Below are 19,651 nucleotides of genomic sequence, written 5' to 3'. Positions count from 1 at the left end.
TAAAAAGGGGTAAAGTGTTACCTCAATGAGTACAACAGCCTTGCTATGGATCATTAAGATAAACAAACACTGACCAAGTCTTCTTTTTGCTTACGCAGTTTAGAGGTTGCACGTGCAAAAACAGTTTACTACGCAGGCTGAGTAAGCTTTTGTGATATTGCAGGCTTCATTTTAAATGAGAAGTGGATATTTAATTCTGACTATTGTGATCAAAAACGTGCTCTTTGGTAATGGATCAATGGGTCATTTTATTTCTTTACATCCGAGGTTGCCGTATGTGGCAATTTTCAGAAAACTTAACTCACACTAAATGCATTTATTATGATTGAATGTTTAGCGTGAGAGCTAAAATGCAAAAACTCTATAATAATGGGCAACACCGTGCCTTGAGCTTCCAGGCTCTGCCTTTTTGTTGATAGATACTTTGTTTCTAAACATAGACGTTAAATTGAAGGTAGTGAGGAGACAGACATATGGGTAAGGTTATATATTTGTTTCTGTAAGAACATTAAAGTCCAATAATGACTCTTTTGAAACAAAAAAGGGCGCAGTAAGGATAATGTACTAAGTACAAGTGATACTCCAAACATGCAAGTTAGCTGTAAGGATCCTTTTGAAATGGAAGTTGATTGCCTGCAAGGCTCAATATGTCAAAGAAACATAAGTGCTTCTGTACAGGGTTTAATGCAGTATGTCTGCAGTGTGGCATTCAGTTCTCTGGTTATACTGAATAAGCAGCTACCTACGCCATTATCATATGAAATCTCTTTATTGAAGTCATAATTGCAATTTCACAATTGCTTTATTAACCTTCTTGCTTTCTCAAATTAGCTTGAAAATGCAACATTGGCCGGGTTGAATGCTTCAGGGGGGCAAGATGGCCGCTAGTGGGCTGTAGAGCACAGTCGCACTTTACTCCCTCTCCCGACTAGGAGAATGAAGAAGCTGCCCTGATACGGATTCTGAGTCGGATATGCGGGTGATTTTGTGGATTGCAGGAAGACATCAAAGGGCAATCAGCACCGCAGAATTCAGCCTCCAGCAGCGAGGTCTGACAGCGATTTAAACTGTTAGAGAGCATTGGGAAACTTTGTATAGCAGTCTGACTAAAATGTCCCAACGAGGAAAAAGTGAAAAGGACAAGGATAAAGCGGTACCGACAGCAATTAGCGCGTTTAAGGCCCTAGGAACCGGGACTATTTCCAAAATACTACTACCAAGTAAACGGGTAACCCCTGCAGCGAGCGCGGCTCAAAAAGCACAGCAAAAGAAAGCCGAGAAAGAAAGAAAACTCGAAATGAAATCAACACAACCCATGGCAGGTCGAAATGAATTGCCGCTCGCAATACAGGGGCAAAACAAAGACATATCCACACCCATACGGATTAACAGATCGACGATATTCAAAGACGCCAAGGATTCTAATTTTAGACAGCCTACCTTGACGGAGTCGATCAGTACGAAGTCAGCGGCAGGAACAGCAGTCAAGGCCCCGGCAAGGCACTCTCCTGTGGGAAACGCTGCTGATGACGCCTACCGAGACGCGGGAGCAGAGAGAACCATCCTCGCGGACGCAAGCGTCTTGGTTGCCGAGCAACCCGAAAGATCAGACACGGACTGCACGCTTCCTGCGGGCACATCGGAGACGAGGGAGACGGAGGACATGAGCAGCAAGCAGCTGCAGCTGGTGAGTGGGGGCCTGAGCTAGTCGTAAGCGGTGCAGCAGAGGGGGCAGGAAGCACTAACAACGCCCAGATGCTGGACGCACTGCTACAAGTGGAGGAAGAGATGAGTAATAACATTAAACAGATCCAGTGCGCGAAATGGGGGAGCCTGGCTAGCCTTGATTCACAAATAGAGCGTGAAGGCGATACATTTTTTTCAGTTAATGTGGGTTCAGACTCCACCTTGAGCAAGGAAGAAGGTAAAGTCTCTACAGAAATTAGCTCAGATACAGAGGGGAGTGGCGGATCTGATGATAAAGACACACAGAAAAGGAGGAAAACGACAGCAAGACGAGGAGGGGGAGGTGGAGGTTCCCCAGATAAAACAAATAAAAGACTTTTATGGGACTACTCGGCAACCTCTAGTGTGTATCAGGAGGGCATGCAAGGAGAAGGAGGAGCAACAGGAGGGGCTGAAAGTGGAACTCCACAGCATGCCACACTGGATATGATGTTTAATACGTTAAAACAAATGCAGGCTGAAGCCAGGGCAGAGAGTCGGAGAGCCAGGCATGACACAAAGAAAATACAGGCATCAATTAGAAAAATGAATAAAAAGGACGAGGAGGTCGAAGAGCGAGTGGTGCAGGTAGAGGAACGGACGGGCAGGCTCGAGGATGAGGTAACGGACTTGCAGGCATTCAAGATGGAGCAGTGTAAAACAGTGGAGGATCTGAGACAGGATAACCTGCCTAGAGCTATGCTAGTATTTTGTGGAAATTTCTTGGCAAGACAGGAAATCATCGAGAACGCCAGACCAGACTCTAAAAAAACAGTTCAGGGAGTTACGTTCTTCGCAAGGCCTGACTTCTGCCACGTAACTGTGGAGAGGCGGTGGCGGCTCAGGCAATTAATTGCTCCTTTTCAGCGACAAGGTGCAGAAGCCTATTTAATGTTTCCGGCAAAGTTAAAGATCTTCATAGGTGGGAGTACTAGGATGTTTTTCTCAGAAGTAAAGGCAGGGGAATACTTAACAGAGCTCACTGAGCTGAACAAGGGGAGAGGAAAGAAATAATAAGGTAGAGTGAAAAGGCTAAGACATTGACAGCAGGCTAGGGGCACAACACAGGATTCAACACAGCGGGGGGAAAAAAGGTTGTGCAACGGGGAGGAGAGGGAGGCGACTCTACAACACACAGCAGTCACACATAGGTCATGAGTGACCTATTTGCCTGTTGAAGGGGGGGTTGGAGTCGAGAGGGGTGGGGGGTGCCGCAGGGAGGGAGGGTGGGCAGAGGGGGGAAATAGTGGGGGTGATGGGTGTTTGGAAAAAACAGCACAAAATGACAAAAATGATACAAATCGCAGAGAGGAGGATGTGTCGCTAACTGTATATAAAGATGGGAGTATCAGGATGCTTGGGAAGGAAAACTCCAGGAAATATAAATGGCATTAAGGATTGTCTCTCTGAACATATGTGGTCTGAATAATGGAGTAAAAAGACAGAAAGTTGCTGCCATGTTAAGAATGCTTAGGCTGGAAATAATGTGTCTGCAGGAGATGCATATTGCAGGAAAAGAAAAATTTATGTTGGAGCAGTTGGGGTTCGTTGTCCTTGCTCATACAAAACAAGAAACTAGGACAAGAGGGGTCGCCATACTAGCTAAGAAAGGGACTGTTAAACTTAAAAGGAAAAAGGAGGATCAAGGGGGAAGATGGGTTATGGTGGAGGTGGAAACACATGCTGGATGTTTTACAATTGTATCTGTTTATGGCTCTAACTACGACGAACCCGAGATTTTTGAATATTTAGACATAGAACTCCCACTGTGGCCAGAGCCTATAATATGCTGTGGAGATTTTAATATTAATGGCCTTGATGGGTTGGGCTTGTTGGGTGGAGGAGGCTATGCTGGGCGGAAGAGGTAAACATGTAAGGCTATACATAATTTGGCGCAACATAATGCTTTGGTGGATGTGTGGGCGAAAAATAATCCAATAGGGACAGGGAGCACTTACTATTCAGCACCCCATAGAATGGTAGCCAGGTTAGACTACTTCTTCATCTCAAGTTCAATAATGAGCGGAACCCAGCTAGAAAGGTTGCCAAGGTTAGTTTCGGACCATAATCCGCTGGTGCTAAGTCTCCCGTTGGTTAACAGGGGTGAGAGCAAAATCAATACATGGACATTTGAGAGAGGATTACTGAGGGAGGCAGGATATATTAGTCATATGCAGGAATGGATTCCACAGTTTTGGGAGGTTAATAGAAATTCAGCTTCTGTCAACATGATTTGTGAGGCGTTCAAGGCTGGAGTTAGGGGGGAGACTCTGAGCTACACATTGCAGAGGAGCAAGAAGGAGAAGATCAGGATGGATAAAAGGTTGAGGGATCTGGAGAGCCTAGAAGAGCGACTAATCATGGCCATAACCAAGCAAGAACCAATAAAGGGGATACTGCTGGAAATACAACTGAATAAAGCAGAGGCAGGGGAAAGTTTGGCGCAGAAGGCGGCGGGAAACTTTCTGGCCAAAAAGGAAAATTTTTATGAATTTAATGAAAGAGTAGGCCACCTTTTAGCAATACGGACTCGGCAAAACTTAGCAGCAGGAGAAATAAAGGAAATCAGAGATAGTGTAGGAAATGTAGTTAGCAAAGTGGAAGAGGTGCAGGAAGTTTTTAGGAGTTTCTATGGCAACCTCTATGATCAGAGATTAAGTAACATAGATTTGGAGATCACGGACTACCTGGCAGAGATACCGCATGCAACATTAAGTACAGAGGGGAAAGAGAAATTAGATCTCCCTTTAACGTTACAAGAAGTAAGTGAGGCTGTGAATAAATTACCAGCGGGGAAAGCCACAGGGCCGGACCAAATACCGGCAGAATTTTATAAGACCTTTTGGGATATAGTGGGGGAAGATATGCTGGAAATTTTTAGGCAGGCACAGTTAGGCAGGGCAGTACCACACTCCTGGGCAGGGGCAGATATCATAGTGATTTTAAAGAAGGATAAGCCACCAATAGAACCAGGGTCTTATAGGCCAATCACTCTTTTAAACGCAGATGCAAAAATGTTCTCCAAATCACTCGCACAAACATTTGAGCAAGGTTATTGAGGGGCTAGTCATCACCTCACAAAACTGATTTATTCCGGGGAAAAGGACAACCCAGCATACCAGGCAAATGATTACCATCTTGGATGCTGCAGAGGTCGCAGGAGACCCTGTCGCGGCCATATTTCTCGATGCGGAGAAGGCCTTCGACATGGTCTCCTGGGACTATCTGTGGAGGGCCATGGAGTGGTTTGGGATAGGTGGGGGCTACATTAAAGCAATCCAGGCCTTATATGAACAGGCAAGGGTAAGAATAAATAGAAGTTATACAAAGGCAGTTAAGATAAAATGTGGGACTAGGCAGGGCTGCCCAGCCTCGCCTTTGCTGTTCGCTTTATATTTGGATCCCTTTTTAAGAAAACTAGCAAGCAACAATAATATCTCTCCAGTTAGACTACAAGGAAATGAGTATAAGCTATTCGCATATGCGGACGACGTGGCTATCATAACATCGAAGCCAGGGAGAGCGATAGTTGAAATAGAGCAAGAGGCTTTGAATTTCGGAGTAATAGCTGGATATTTGATTAACAAAGGGAAGACTCAGATAGTGCAGAATAGGTACACAACATATCAGGATATTAGAGTGGTGCCCGAAGCAACATACCTCGGGATAAAAGTGACTACCGACTTAGACAATCTTGTGGGGCTTAATATGGAACCGCTATTAGATAAAGTAAAAAGAAATACAGAAAGGATTCATAATCTACATCTGACACTAATGGGCCGGATAAACGTGATTAAAATGATCACGTTCCCGAAATTTTTGTATATTTTTAGAGCGATACCACTCTTTTTTGACCATGCATGGTTCAGAAAATTGGAAGTAATACTTAATAGGCTGATATGGGCTCAAGGGAAGACCAGAGAGCATATCGGTATATGGTACTTTCTAGGGAGAAGGGGGGCTGGGGGGCCCCAGACTTCAGACTTTATTACTGGGCAGCGGCCCTGCAGTACTCTCATGGGCTCCTGGGTGGAGGGGGAAATGAGCAACAGGCCGGTAGATCAGGTTGCACGAATGTATATAGAGCACTGGTGGGGGGGAGGACGAGAACGGCCTGCTGAATACGGTTGATTATAGCTATTTTAAACATACCAGGTTTAAGACTCTACGAGCGGTATATAATGTTTGGAAGGTGGTGGCAAAAAAGCTTAGAATAGGCAGATACAACTGCTATACCCGACTGTACACAAATCATTCAGTTCCAGGGGATATTTTCAGGGACGCAATCATGAAGGATTGGGACAATAAAGGGATTAAGAAGATAGGGGATTTACTGGATATGGAGGGGGGATCTTGCAATTTCAGGAAATACAAAGGAAATACGAGATAATGGGTAACAGTTTTTTTAAGTATCTGCAGATAAGAAGTTACCTCTCAAATAAAAGAGGAGGACTGATAGGGTTTAATCACTGCAGAATAATGGACCATATTGAAAGGAGTAACCACTGTACAATTCGGCAGCTGTATGCAGAACTGTATGTGTTAAAAAACGATGATAGGGAAAAATACGCTAGCAAATGGGTGGAGAAAGTGGGATCGTCCTCGGAGGGATTACAGACATCTTTAGACTTAGGGCGAACAGTTTTATGTTCTGCGACATTACAAGCGCAGCATTACAAAACACTGTATTCTCTTTATCATACTCCGGCCAGAATTGCACAGTGGGGGGGGACATAGGAATCACTTGCCCACGGTGTGATTCAAGAGAGGCGGATATTGTCCATATGTTCGCGCAATGTCCACAACTGCATACATTAAAAGGGGCAATTGAGGAATTTTTGGAGAGCTCACTGGGGATTAAGACTAAATTGACAGATGAACTATTAATGCGGGGAGTGTCGTCAGGGACAGTGGGCCTCCCTATAGAATTTTTGTTCATGGTAGCGGCGGTATATCGGATTGGAATTGCAAGGGCATGGCTTGACAGGGCGCCCCCGACATTTCAAACTTGGTTAGCAAGACTACTTTCCACGTATAATTTGGAGAAAGCTATATACGAAAGGAAGGGTAGAAGGGCGAGAGCACTGGGAGGAAGGATCTGGCAACCAGTAGACCAGTGGAAAAATAGGGCAGAATAGTGGAGGGATCTCCACTGATGGGGTGGGAGAAGGAATTTATAAAAAAAATATGTATTACATGCATGACATCAAAATATGTCTTCATGGTTAGAAAAGTATTTGTGTTAGTATGATTCTTCTTTTGTACTTTTTGTGCTGTAATATGTATTGGAAAACACGGTAAAAGGGTGAAAAACTTTAATAAAAAGAATTTAAAAAAAAAAGAAAATGCAACATTGGCCAGTCTTTTTTCAAAATGATGGTCAAGCTAGCTAGTTACACTCGCTCACCACAGGGCACTCATCAAGAACTTTTACGCGTCACTACTAACAAATGTCACCATCTGCTACGGCCCATTCTGTAGTTATAGTTAGAGTTACCAGAGAAAGCAATTCATCTGATTCTTGGTCGCTACTAACTTGTTTACAGACCTATTGCTTTTTCTCTTTGGCGGATGATGCAACGTTTTGCAGAGATTCGTCAAGGGGATGCAAAGTATAAAGGGGGTCCCAAAACGCATTTTGACACCAATGCATTTTCCATGGACTTTGTTTTCAAGCGTAGTATGAAAACGGCTTAAAAGATATGAATGAAATTTGGCTGGAATATATATTATGGTGTGTAGATGATCCTTTTGAGTAGTAGAGGTAAGTATGGTATTTTTTTTTAACTCATATGGTATTTTAACTTAGTGATATCTTTTGTCACAGTCATTTTGTTTACAGCAGTACCTAGCAATGACATGGCATTATGTGATTGCTTAATGATGGCCATTAGAAAGGTTATAGGCAGCCATGTCGTTTTTATGGCCACTTTCCCTGCCTTCTGGGTTAGGGGTTTAGATATAGGTAAGTATTATGTTTTTCCCTACCTATTACCACATAATTAAAGTCATGTTTCCCAACCTATTACCACTTATTAAAGTGGTAACAGGTAGGGAAAAACTATATATAGTTTCTATATATTTAAAGAAAAAATCACTGTGTTCCAGCAGTTCTCAAAAATATATATTTTTAGATCATATATGTAAGAGCTAATAAACACTGTAATACACAATATTTCACAAATATATTGTACTACAGCGTATTTTTTATTTTTTACAGATTTTATTCTTTTTTTTTTTTAAGTGCATGAAGTACCACGGAAATAATGAGAAATTGCCAGCAACTTAAAAACAAATTATTTTAAAAGTTGTACTTCCTAGGTACCAGCGCAATACTCTGTAATCTTTTTTAAAAAATGTAGAAAAATTGAAATTAGATTCCCTATTTATTAACACTTTATAATAGGTAGGGAATAGTAATAAAACCTACTACTTCCCTATAATTAAGGCGTGACTCACATACATGTAAAGCGTTAAAAAAATATGCCTACCTTTTTTTTGTAAAGGCAGACATTACCTAATTATATACTGCCTTGTCATTGGTATGATTTATGGTATACCTCAAAGTTTCCGAGGTGCAACGTGGCACAATATATAACTAAGGGCCAGATGCATTTTTGTAATGTGTTACTCTTGCATCACTCACGATCTCCAATGGGCAGCGCAATGCTTAAGTCAGATTTAGAAAGCAACACAAGACCACCATGTTTTACCCTGCGTTACCTTGTAAATGGAGACGCAAGGCAGCACAAATCGCTATCTAGCGTTATTCTGCAGACCATATTGTACATTTCTGACAAATTTAATGTACATCCGTATGTCACTCAACTCTATGCCACTCCACTCTAGATACTCCACTGTATGCCACTCCACTGTACACCAGTCTGCTCTACGCTACTCCACTGTACACCACTCCACTCTATGCCACTCCACTCTATGCTCTTCCTCTATATGCTCTTCCACTATATGCCTCTCCACTCTTTGCCACTTCACTCTACGACACTCCACTCAGACTTTATTCCACTGTACGCAACTACAGAGTAGGCCACTCCACTGCATGCTATTCCAGTGTACCCCACTCCACTGGACCTCACCCCACTCTACACTACTCCACTCTATGCTATACCCCTGTACGCCACTCCACTGTACACTAATACACTGTATGCCAATACACTCTATGCTATTCTACTCTACGGCACCCCACTCTCTGCTATTCAACTCTACCCCTCTCCAGTGTACGCCACTCTAGTGTACACGACTCCACTGTACACTACTCCACTCTATGCTACTCCATTGTACCCCACTCCACTGTACACTACTCCACTCTACACTATACTACTGTGCGCATCTCCACTATACCCCATTCCACTGTATGCTATTCCACTGTATGCAACTACACTCTATGCCACTCCACTACATTGTATTCCACTGTACGCCAATCCAGTCTGTGCCACTCCACTTTACACCACTCAACTCTACGCTACTCCACTCTACACTATTCCACTCTACTCCACTCCACTGTACAACACTCCATTCTATACTATTCTACTTTATGCCACTTCACTGTACGTGACTCCACTCTATACTGCTCCATTGTATGCTACTCCTCTCTACACCATTTAATTCTATCCTATTCCACTGTACACCACACCACCTATGACACCCCAATGTACCATACTCCACTCTACGCCAATCTTCTGTACTGTATTCCACTGTAAGCCTCTCCACTCTATGCTACTTCGCTCTACCCCACTCTACTGTATGCCATTCCAGTGTATCCCACTACACTCTAGGCCACTCCAATGTGCACTCCTTCACTATGGGCTGTTCCAGTCTACAACACTGCACTGTATGCATTCCAATCTGTGCTATTACACCTTATGCCACTCCACTCTATGCCACTCCACTCTATGCTAATCTACTGCATGCCATTCCACTGTACAGCAGTCCACTGTACTCCACTGCACTGTATGCTATTCCACTCTATCACACTCCACTGTAAGCCACTCCAGTCTTGGACACTCCATTATACGCCGCTCCATTGTACGCTACTCTATGCTATGCTATTCTACTCTATGCTACTCCACTGTATGCACTCAATTGTGCTATTCCATTATATGCCACTCCACACTACTCTATGATATTCCACTGTATGCTACTCCACTATACAGTACCCCATTCTACGCCAATCCTGTGTTCGCAACTCAAACTCTACGCCACTCCACTAGACTCTGTTCCATCGGACGCTGAGCTACAACACTCAATGCCATCACACTGTACACCACCATACTCTATGATACGACACTGTACGACATGACACTGTACGAAACTGCATTCACTCCACTCCAGTTTATGCCACTCAAGTCTACTCCACTCTAGGGGTGGGCAGAATTTTTAATCCCCCCCCCAGCAGAATTAATTAATCAGCACTGCTTTTAAATACTTGTTTTCAAACATGAAAAGCAAGTGTTGTCCTCTGACAAGTAAAACCAGCGAGTTAAGAGTTAATACAACTGATGCTTACTTCCTGAAGGTCATGCATTGAGTCATGGCCTGGGGTCCTCCTCCACTCACCCTGAGCTCACACAGCTCTCAGCTCAGTGACAGAGATGCCACCCATCTGTATATCCTCCTGTGAAGCCCTTGCACTCCCAGGAGCACTGCTCAACACAGCAGGATGTATCTGAGAGCTCTCGTTAGAATTAAATGAAAACAGTGCTAGTGATGGGGTCCCTGGCAGTGTGCCTTCTGTCCCCTGGCCCCTGTGAAGAAGGTGAGCTTGTATCTTTATGCTGCCTGTAACCCTCTCCAGCGCTCTGTGTGGAGGAAGAAGCATCCCAGTCTGTGGTATGAGACTTTTTTGTTCAAAACTGTATGTGTAGTTGTGTACACAATGCACCTGTAATTAGAAAATAACCTGCAATGCAATCATCTTTACACTACTAGGAGTGACCCGAAGGTAAAATGCTTAATTTTTTATATTTTGCAGTGGACTCACGGGTAGATCTACAAATCCGCCGCAAAATAATAAAAAGAAATGAAGCCTGCGCTTCGTTTACTATAGCCCCAGGTGTGCCAGGTCCCAGGGGCATCATGCAAATGAAGGAGGGGGGTGCACGGGGGCCCACTCCTTGTGCTATTCAAACCCCGGGGATCACCACCTCCTCGGGGTACTGATCTAATTATATGCGGGTGAGCCTAGCAGCTCCCCCGCTGCCCCGGGGCACCGAAGTACTTAAAGAATAACGTTGGGGAGGCCTTAGTCCTCCCCTGCAGGCCCCCTGGACCACCACCTCCCCAGGGCAGTAACAGTAATATTTATGAGGGAGCCTTTTGGCTCTCCCGCAGTCCTGGGGACCGCCACCTCCCTGGGGCAGGGATGCGCATATAAAATAATGCGAGGGAGGCCCTATTGCCTCCCCCTCAGCCCAGACGACAGCCACTTCCCCGGGGCTGAAATGAAATAATAAGGCATTGAAGGCTCATGCAGCCTCGGGGACAGCCACCTCCCTGTGGCACAAATTAAATAATGAAGTGGGTATGTTGGGGACCTCCAGCCCTGGGGACCACCACCTCCCCCGGGCAAATGTAGACAAAGGAGGGGGGCCATGCTGCTCCCCTCCAGGAGCCCTAGATGGCCCTGTGGACTGCCAGCCTCAAGAGCGGGCTCCAGCTGAGGTGCCCAACCTCGGGACATTACAGCTTGCTATGCCATGGGAAGCACCGCTCCCACCATACCATAGCAAACAGTGTGCTCCGCTTTGAGCAAGCGAGAGCATTTTGCACTTGATTGCTCAAAGCGAAGCACACTTAGCGTTTACACACAGGGAGCTCCATGTTAGCAGCTCCCTGTGTGTAAAAGCAATGCCTGCTCCCACAGGAGGCGGGGAACTGCCAGAACCTCGGGGGCCTTAAGGCTCTCTCCGAGGTCCCCAAGGTAGTGACCAGGCCCCGGGAGCTGAAAATGGCCTGGGATGGGGGCTGCTTGGCCCTACCTCCCTTTGAATTGTTAAAAGAAAAGCCTGGGTCACTGGGAATAGGGTCCCTGGGGCCGAAATCGGCTAGGAGGGGGGGGGTCGCACGAACTCCCCCTCAAGTTTTTTAATAAATGCATTTTTTTTAAAGTCAGGCCCGGGGAATGGGGTCCCTGGGGCCCAAAATGGTCCAGAGAAGGGGTGCCATGCGGCCCCCCTTCCTACATAAATAAATAAATAGGCTGGCAACTCGCCGAAGGCCCCGCCCCCTTTCTCCACCACTCTGTAAACGCACCTCCTTGCTCGTTCCTGGTTGGGGGATGAAGTCCCCTTAGCTACAGAGGGCCCTTAGGGGCCAATAAGACCTCCTGTTACCTCCAGTAAGCCCCACACAGGTAGATTGCTGAGAAGTCATCAGAGGCCACACCCTCTTTTCCCACCATTCTGCAAACACGCCTCTCTGCGCACTGCTGGTGGGGGGATGAGGTCCCCTTGCCTCCTGAAGTCCTCAGGACTAAAGTGGACTTCTACCCCCAACGAGTAGTGTGCCAGGAGGCACGTTTGCAGAGTGGTGGAGAAAGGGGGTATGGCCTCCTATCAGGTCTCAGTAATCCTGCTGTGTGGGACTTACTGGAGATAATAGGAGGGGTAGTTGACCCGTAAGGACATTGGGGGACAATTACCCCTCCTGTTATCTCCAATAAGTCCCACACGGAGAGATTGCTAAGTGGTCTCTGGAGGCCACGCCCCATTTCGCTAGTGCAGCTTGTGGTGCACTACTGGTTAGGGGATGAAGTTCACTTTACTCCTAAGGGACCTTGGGGGCCAAGAAGCCCTCCTGGTACCTCCTGTAAGTCCTACACAGCAGGATTCCTGAGTGCTGGTCGGGTCCAGCCCCCTTTCTCCACCACTCTGCAAATGCAACTTCTAGTTAAAAAACCTCACAAATTCACTAAAAAAACAAAGGTTGCAGAGACGTTATAGTTAGGCTCAGGTTTCACTAGTAAAAAACCAGAGAAATTCAGCAGTTATAGTTAGCTGAGCCAACTATAACTCGCGCCCGCAATGCACTGCTTATGACCTCACATATTACATCACTCATGACATGGTCAGTGACATCACTCATGACATCCTTGATGACATCATCCACAGAAACTTTGACGCACCCACTCACAGCCCAATGAAATGAAATGAAATGAAAATGAGTTTTATAAAGCGCGAAAATAGCTGCCCGGGGGCGTCCAAGCGCTGACTTTATAACAATATAACCTTTCATATACCCACTTCAACTTTCACAATACCATTCTCAAAAACTTTGACATTCCCATACCAGTACTTACACACCCACTCGCTGATTCATATGTCAACACACACATCCACTCAGTCACCCATACAGCCACTTATACACCAACTCACTCACAAATACAGCCACTGATATATCCACTCTTACACCCGTACGGCCACTCACACACAGCCACCATTAGATCTACTCACACACCTACTCAGTTACCCATAGAGTCAATAACACAGCCACTTACTCACCTCTACAGTTATATACACACCCACTCTCTTATTCATACAGATACTAACATATACTCACTCACCTATACAGTCACTGACACAAGCACACACTCACCCATAAGGCACTCTCACAATCACTCACTCACACACACAGTCACTCATATACTCCAACACTCACCTGCACTGCCTTTCACATATGCAGTTACTCACCCATATACCACTGACACATCCATTCACTCACCGACACAGCCATACACACACTCAGTCACCCATATAGACCTTCACAGATGCACTCACTAACCCATACAGCCACTGACTCACCCACTCACTCATCCATGCAGGCAGCCACACCACCCTCACCCACCCACACAGTCACTCATACAGCCATACAGGTACTCAGACAACCAATCAATCACCCATACAGCCACTCACATACCCATCACCAACCCTTACAGCCACTTAGACACAACTGACAGACTGATACAGACATTCACTCAACCTAGTCACTCACTCATACATTCACTGAGACACCTACTCACTCACTTATACGGTCAGTCACGCACCCACTGAAACATGCATACAGACACTCATACACCCACTGATTCATCAATACACATTGGTATATATATTTAACACTCAAACGTTTAAAAAAACCTCACTGTCACTGCATGATGTTATCATTGATGTCATTTGAGATGTCATCATCCATGTGACTGACCATGTCATGAATGATGTAATTTGTGAGGTCATAAGCAGTGCCTTGTGGGGGCACAAGTTATAGTTAGCACAGCAAACTATAACTGCTGAATTTCTCCAGTTTTGTACAAGTGAAACCAGAGCCTAACTATAATGTTTCTGAAAGCTTTGTTTTTTCAGTGAATTATACTATAGCTATGTGTGTGTATATATACACATGTATATGCATGCGCACATACATATATATATATATATTATTTGTATTTAAATGTATCAATTTGTTTTATTTATATTTCACAATTTTACAGTTATAATTTAATATTTATTCATAATTAATGCTTTATAATACCATAATCTTACACACACACCAGTGTCTGTTTTTTTCCTTTTGGAGGGTAACACTGCCAAATCTTATTTGTATGTCATTATTTTATTTATTAATGTAATTAATGCTATGAGGTTTACATTTTTTGTGTTTTAATTGAGGCAGACCTCCATGCCTCCCTTTTTTTCCTTCTGGGGATAGCAACCCCAAACCTCATTTTAAAATATTTATTTGATATTTATATATTTCTAAAATTCCATTGGTTGATTGAAAGGACTTTTATATGACCACTTTTTAATCCATTGCTAGGGAAAACTCTGCCAAGCTGTCTATTGATTGAGACTCACTTCATAAGGTACCATATCATGGTTTTGAGTGAGATATGAAAGAGGTCAAATCCACCAATAGTATTTTGATCCGAAAACGTGTGCAAAATTGGTTGGGTGTTTGCTATCTGGATATGACTGAAAAGAAGCTTGAAAAAGCAGCTATTAGCTGTGTAACACTGTTGGCCAAATATACTAAAAGTGGCCTGATATACTAAATAACAGATTTTCAATTAATCTTATAAAATGTGTGATTGTATGTGAATGTGAACATTTAAGGAATTAATAGTAACTTATGTATAGTAGGTTGTGGTGCACTTAACGGATTAGTATTCAACATAGAGAATAGATTAGACTTGACCCTAGGGCTCAATGAGAAACAAAAGAACAGCAACTAGCAGGTAAGACATAAATATGCTTTTAGTGTCCTAATGTTGTCCAGACCGTGCTAGGCCCTGCTGGTGTATTTGTCTATCTTCATTTAGATTGCATAATGTTTATTTTCCCGCAAATAAAGCCATTTGCTTTCCTAAAACCTTGACTGCTCTACCCTGTTCCCCAGGAAGGCCGAGTCCTAAAAGTGAGTACTTGATCATTCAGTTTTAGTGCAAATGTATTCTGGCCCCAGAGCCCCAGAGGTAAATAAGTCACAGTTATTGTTTAGTAACCACTGCCTGCCCTGGCCTCACACTAAAGGATCAATAATTGTTATGGGTTGTCACCATTTTTGTTTTGGGATATTTTGAACTATTGGTACAATGTATATTTCATTTTCATTTTTCATGCTTTCTAGGTACTCAGTGACACCCTCTCTGAAGCTTGCATTAGGATCACCAAAGAGGAGAGGTCTCAGATGAAGGCATTGTTGGGTATGTCTTGCCTTTACTTTGATTAACTCATCGTAGGTTATGAATCAATGGCTCACAATCTGGGATTCAAGGGCTTTTGATGTGAATAATGAAATGAAATGAAATTTGATTTATAAAGCGCATGGCTGCCCAAAAGCGTCCCAGCGCTAACAGAATAGAACAAATAACTAAACTGAAGAGGGTACCGATAGTTAGGGGGCCTTGGGAAAAAGAAAAGTTTTAAGGGCCTTTCAAAACTTAAGATAGCAGGGTTCGGTACGGATCCAGCTGGGGAGAGAGTTCCAGTTTTATGCCGCATTTACAGAGAAACGGCGACCCCCTGTGTGTACCTTCCTAACTCTGGGAACCTTGGCTAGGTTTCCGAGGTCCGACCGGAGAGCCGGGATGATTTGTAAGGGCAGATCAGGCTCCTGAGGACCGGGGGTCCTTTACCCTGGAGAGCCTTATGGGTGATACATAGCGATTTAAAGATAACTCTTTCGCGTATTGGCAGCCAGTGAAGTGCTCTCAAGACCGGTCTGGCCGAAGATCTTTTTGAGGCCCAGCGAGCATCCTGGCTGCTGCGTTCTGCACCCGTTGTAGGATATTGATGGTAGCTTCAGGAGCTGCTAAAAACAGGGCGTTACTATAATCCAGTCTGGATAATATTAACCCCTGGATCAGTAATGTCCTGGACTGGGGGGGGCAGGAGAGGAAGAACTTTCCGTACTGATCGTAGTAGGCCAAAACAAATGCCTGCGACTTTCTGTGCTTGCGTCTTAAAAGTTAGGTTGGGCTCAAACCACACCCCTAAGCTTTTAATTTTGTCTTTCGGTACGGACAACTCACCCAAGCAGGAGGGCCAGACGGCTTTGGGGAGAGATGTGAAATGATGGCCCAGGAGCATGATCTCCGTTTTTGCTCCATTTAGTTTGAGCCGCGAACTGGTCATCCAGGAGAATATTCCGGCAAGGCAGGCGGAGAGGTTATCCAGACATCCCTCTTGTTGGGTTAGTGAGACGACTAATTGGGTGTCGTCCGCATAGGTGACTGTTTTGATCCCAAAGGGAGCCACCACCTCCTCCAGTGGGGCCATATATATACGTTAAACAAAGTAGGGCTCAAAGAAGAGCCCTGAGGGACTCCACACTGGAGGGGGGTAGATTTAGCCAAGTACACCACCTTCCCAGATCCTAAATGAACGGTTATTCAAAAAGGATGTAAGCCATTTCAGGGCCATTCCTGTTACGCCCAATCTGGCAAGACGGTGAGTTAAAATTTCGTGGTCCACCGTATCAAATGCTGCACTTAGATCCAGGAGGATCACAACAGCGGATCTCCTGAATCTAAGATACACCTTGCCTCCTCCGTCACCACTATCTACCTGCCCCGGACGAAAACCCGTTTGGGAGTTACTCAGCAGCAGGTTATTTTCGAGGAACCCAGAGAACTGCTGTTTAACCATTTTTTCGGCAATTTTGCCAAGGCCGGGTAGCAATGAAATCGGGCGGAAATTGGCCAGGTCCGAAGGATCAAGCCCCGTTTTTTTTAAAAGGGTTTTGACCCTGGCCTGTTTCCCACTGGGTGGCACAACCCCGCAGGTAAAAGAGGCGTTTAAAAGCTCTGTTGCTAATGGGGCAATAGTGTCTGCGATCCGCTTAAGGATATACATGGGTGCAGGATCAGATGGAGAGCCACTTTTCAAGGAGGATAGGGCTATACAGAAGTCATCCCTGGTAATACAACTAAAGGAGTCCAACTGGGGGCCAGAAGTAGGGGCCAGGTGGATGTCACCATACGGAACAGAGACATTCTGCGGTAGACTATCAAGGATTCTTTGTATCTTGGACTCAAAGAAATCGCTAGTTGATTACATCTTACTTCTGTACATTCCTGGGTGCTTACTGGAGAAGGAACCTTAAGTAGTTGTTTAACTATTTTAAAAGTTTCTCTCGAGGAGTTGGATGATAAATTAATTTTATTTTCAAAGAAAGCCACCTGAGCTTTTTTTCAGGGAGGTTTTATAGAGTCTCAGGGCAGATCGGTAGTCCGCTTTATTATTAACCGCCCAGTCTTTCCTCCATCTGCGTTCCAGTTTTTTGCAGATCTTTCTGAGATCTCTAAGCTCTGGAGTGTACCACGGTGATTTAAAAGTACTACTTTTCTTTGTGACTATTTTAAGAGGTAGTACCGCATTCAGGGAGTTGTTCAACCAATTACAAAAGCTTATATCTGCCACCAATGGATCTGGTTCTGTTTTAGGGGCAGTTTGTTCAAGTGCTAGAGTCAGCCTTTCCTCTATGCTTGCTCTATGTTCTGTGATCCATACAGTGAGGAGGGAACCTTCCTTCCCAAACATTATATTTCTTACATGGCATAAAATACTTTCAGCTGGGGTTTTCAAAAATGTATTAGTGGCTTTTTAAACAAAAAAAATTACATTCACTGCAATTTAATTAGTGGACACACTAACATTCTTTATCGGTGTTATAGAATCAAGTTATGGCACATAATAGGTGTAAATACCGAACAACTTACAAAAGGTACTGTTTTACTTATCTCGGGCGCACTAACGTTCTCCAAGTGAAATTTTCAAGCAACCCATGACAAAGATGCAAAAGTATTGTTGATTCTAAATCAGTGTTTTCCAGACTGGGGGCCACCAGCTGATTTTTGGTGAGTTGCGAAAGTCCGAGCAATAAATAAAGATGCCTTAAAATTGTGTGTTTATCTTTCTCATTTGGGGCTTCACAGACAGAGGTGAAATGACAGGCTATATGTTTCCCAACAAATTGCTGCTTATGGGATGGTGTTAATTTTTCTTTCTCAGATTGCAAAGTGCAAGGAGTTTTTAAAATTAATTCTGTAAGTAAGTTTATTAAGTTTGATATTTATGCCGATAACTTCCTATTAAAATGCGCACATAATATGAAAAGTATTTTCCATTCATTAATAAATAAATATGAATTAAAAAAAATTGAATACAACCATAAAAGACAAAAACTGTCACCTATCATGTAAATACATTCTGACTGCTAAGGCGAATACAGCAATAAAGTGCAAAGACGATATGTCTTCCTGAAACAATAATGCCCAATTTTTAAATACATTAATATCTCTACTGCACATTATTTGCCTATTATAGAACCATGTACCCATTCCTAGCCCTCCCTATTTAAAAAAAAACCTCAGTAATCAAAAGTTCCAAATGCTGGGTCATTTTATCAGCTTCAAGACAGCAGCCGAAATCTAAAATACGAAGTTAAAATGCAAAAGGGGTCTGTAACTAAACAGTATCAATCATATTTTTAAAAGTCACATGTCGAAAGTGCCAAGCGTAGGGGCATTTTCTCAACCTCAAGTCACCAGCTGCAGTATAAAGTATTGAGTTAAAGTGCAATACATGATCTGTAGCCTTACAGTATCACAATTTTAAAGTGCATTTGTTGTCCATATACATTGAAAATAATTGGCTATCTTCTAATCATCTATTTATACTTAGCTCGCTAATACAATGTCCTTAAATCTTGTGAAAAGTTTGTCAAAATATTTGAACATGGCATAATATGTTCACATTTCATATTTGAACAAAGCAATGCAGTAAAATACCTAATAACCGTATCTCTAAAAACTGGGAGTAGCAGTCTCCTTCTTTCATCTGTTAATACTGAGCAAATCGAATAACAGATGACTCAATGATCATGGGCTACTTTTGCAAAACGGGCAATTTCTAGAATTTCCTGCAATACCTGGAAAGGTACTGTTTGGAGGCTGTCAGTCTAGAAACTGTTGCATCTGTTCCAGCCTCAGCTTCAACATCCACCGTTGGGTCTCCTTTGCCTTAATACCCTTTAAATAATACTGCATTTTCCTCATTCTCCTGTCTCATGTAAATGTATAATTTCAAGGCATTTCCCACATTCCCTATATTCACATAGAGCAGCAGAAACCTTAATGAGGCGTTTAATTGTAACCTTACTGACAGTATTTTGCCATATAACGGTATCGAAAGACCCATTTGGATCCACACTGCTTAAACTTTTCCTCAGGTTCCACACCCACAGGAATTAATTCTCAGTTTGAAGTTAAGGTTTCAATTAATACCTATTGTGCCCTCTGCAGCTACTACTAATAGTTTAAAAATCTTTGACAGTATTTACATTTGATACTCATAAATCCCAAATCATGCCGAATTGCTGCATTAACTGAACCCCTAGGGATGCCTAACCACGACTT

The 19,651-nt window shown here is 43.6% G+C and overlaps 1 protein-coding gene across 1 annotated transcript in view; it reads left to right on the top strand.

The window, feature by feature from the left end:
* Positions 1–19,651, top strand: part of MYO15A (myosin XVA) — a 1,426,381-nt gene that overhangs the window by 892,284 nt on the left and 514,446 nt on the right. The window contains exon 43 of the mRNA XM_078662701.1: positions 15,361–15,436. Coding sequence (XP_078518827.1) covers positions 15,361–15,436 — 76 coding nt within the window. The remainder of the gene's footprint in view (positions 1–15,360; positions 15,437–19,651) is intronic.

This window comes from Lissotriton helveticus, chromosome 10 (assembly GCF_964261635.1).
Source record: "Lissotriton helveticus chromosome 10, aLisHel1.1, whole genome shotgun sequence".
NCBI classification, from domain to species: domain Eukaryota; kingdom Metazoa; phylum Chordata; class Amphibia; order Caudata; family Salamandridae; genus Lissotriton; species Lissotriton helveticus.
This window is presented reverse-complemented; position numbering and strand designations above follow the sequence as displayed.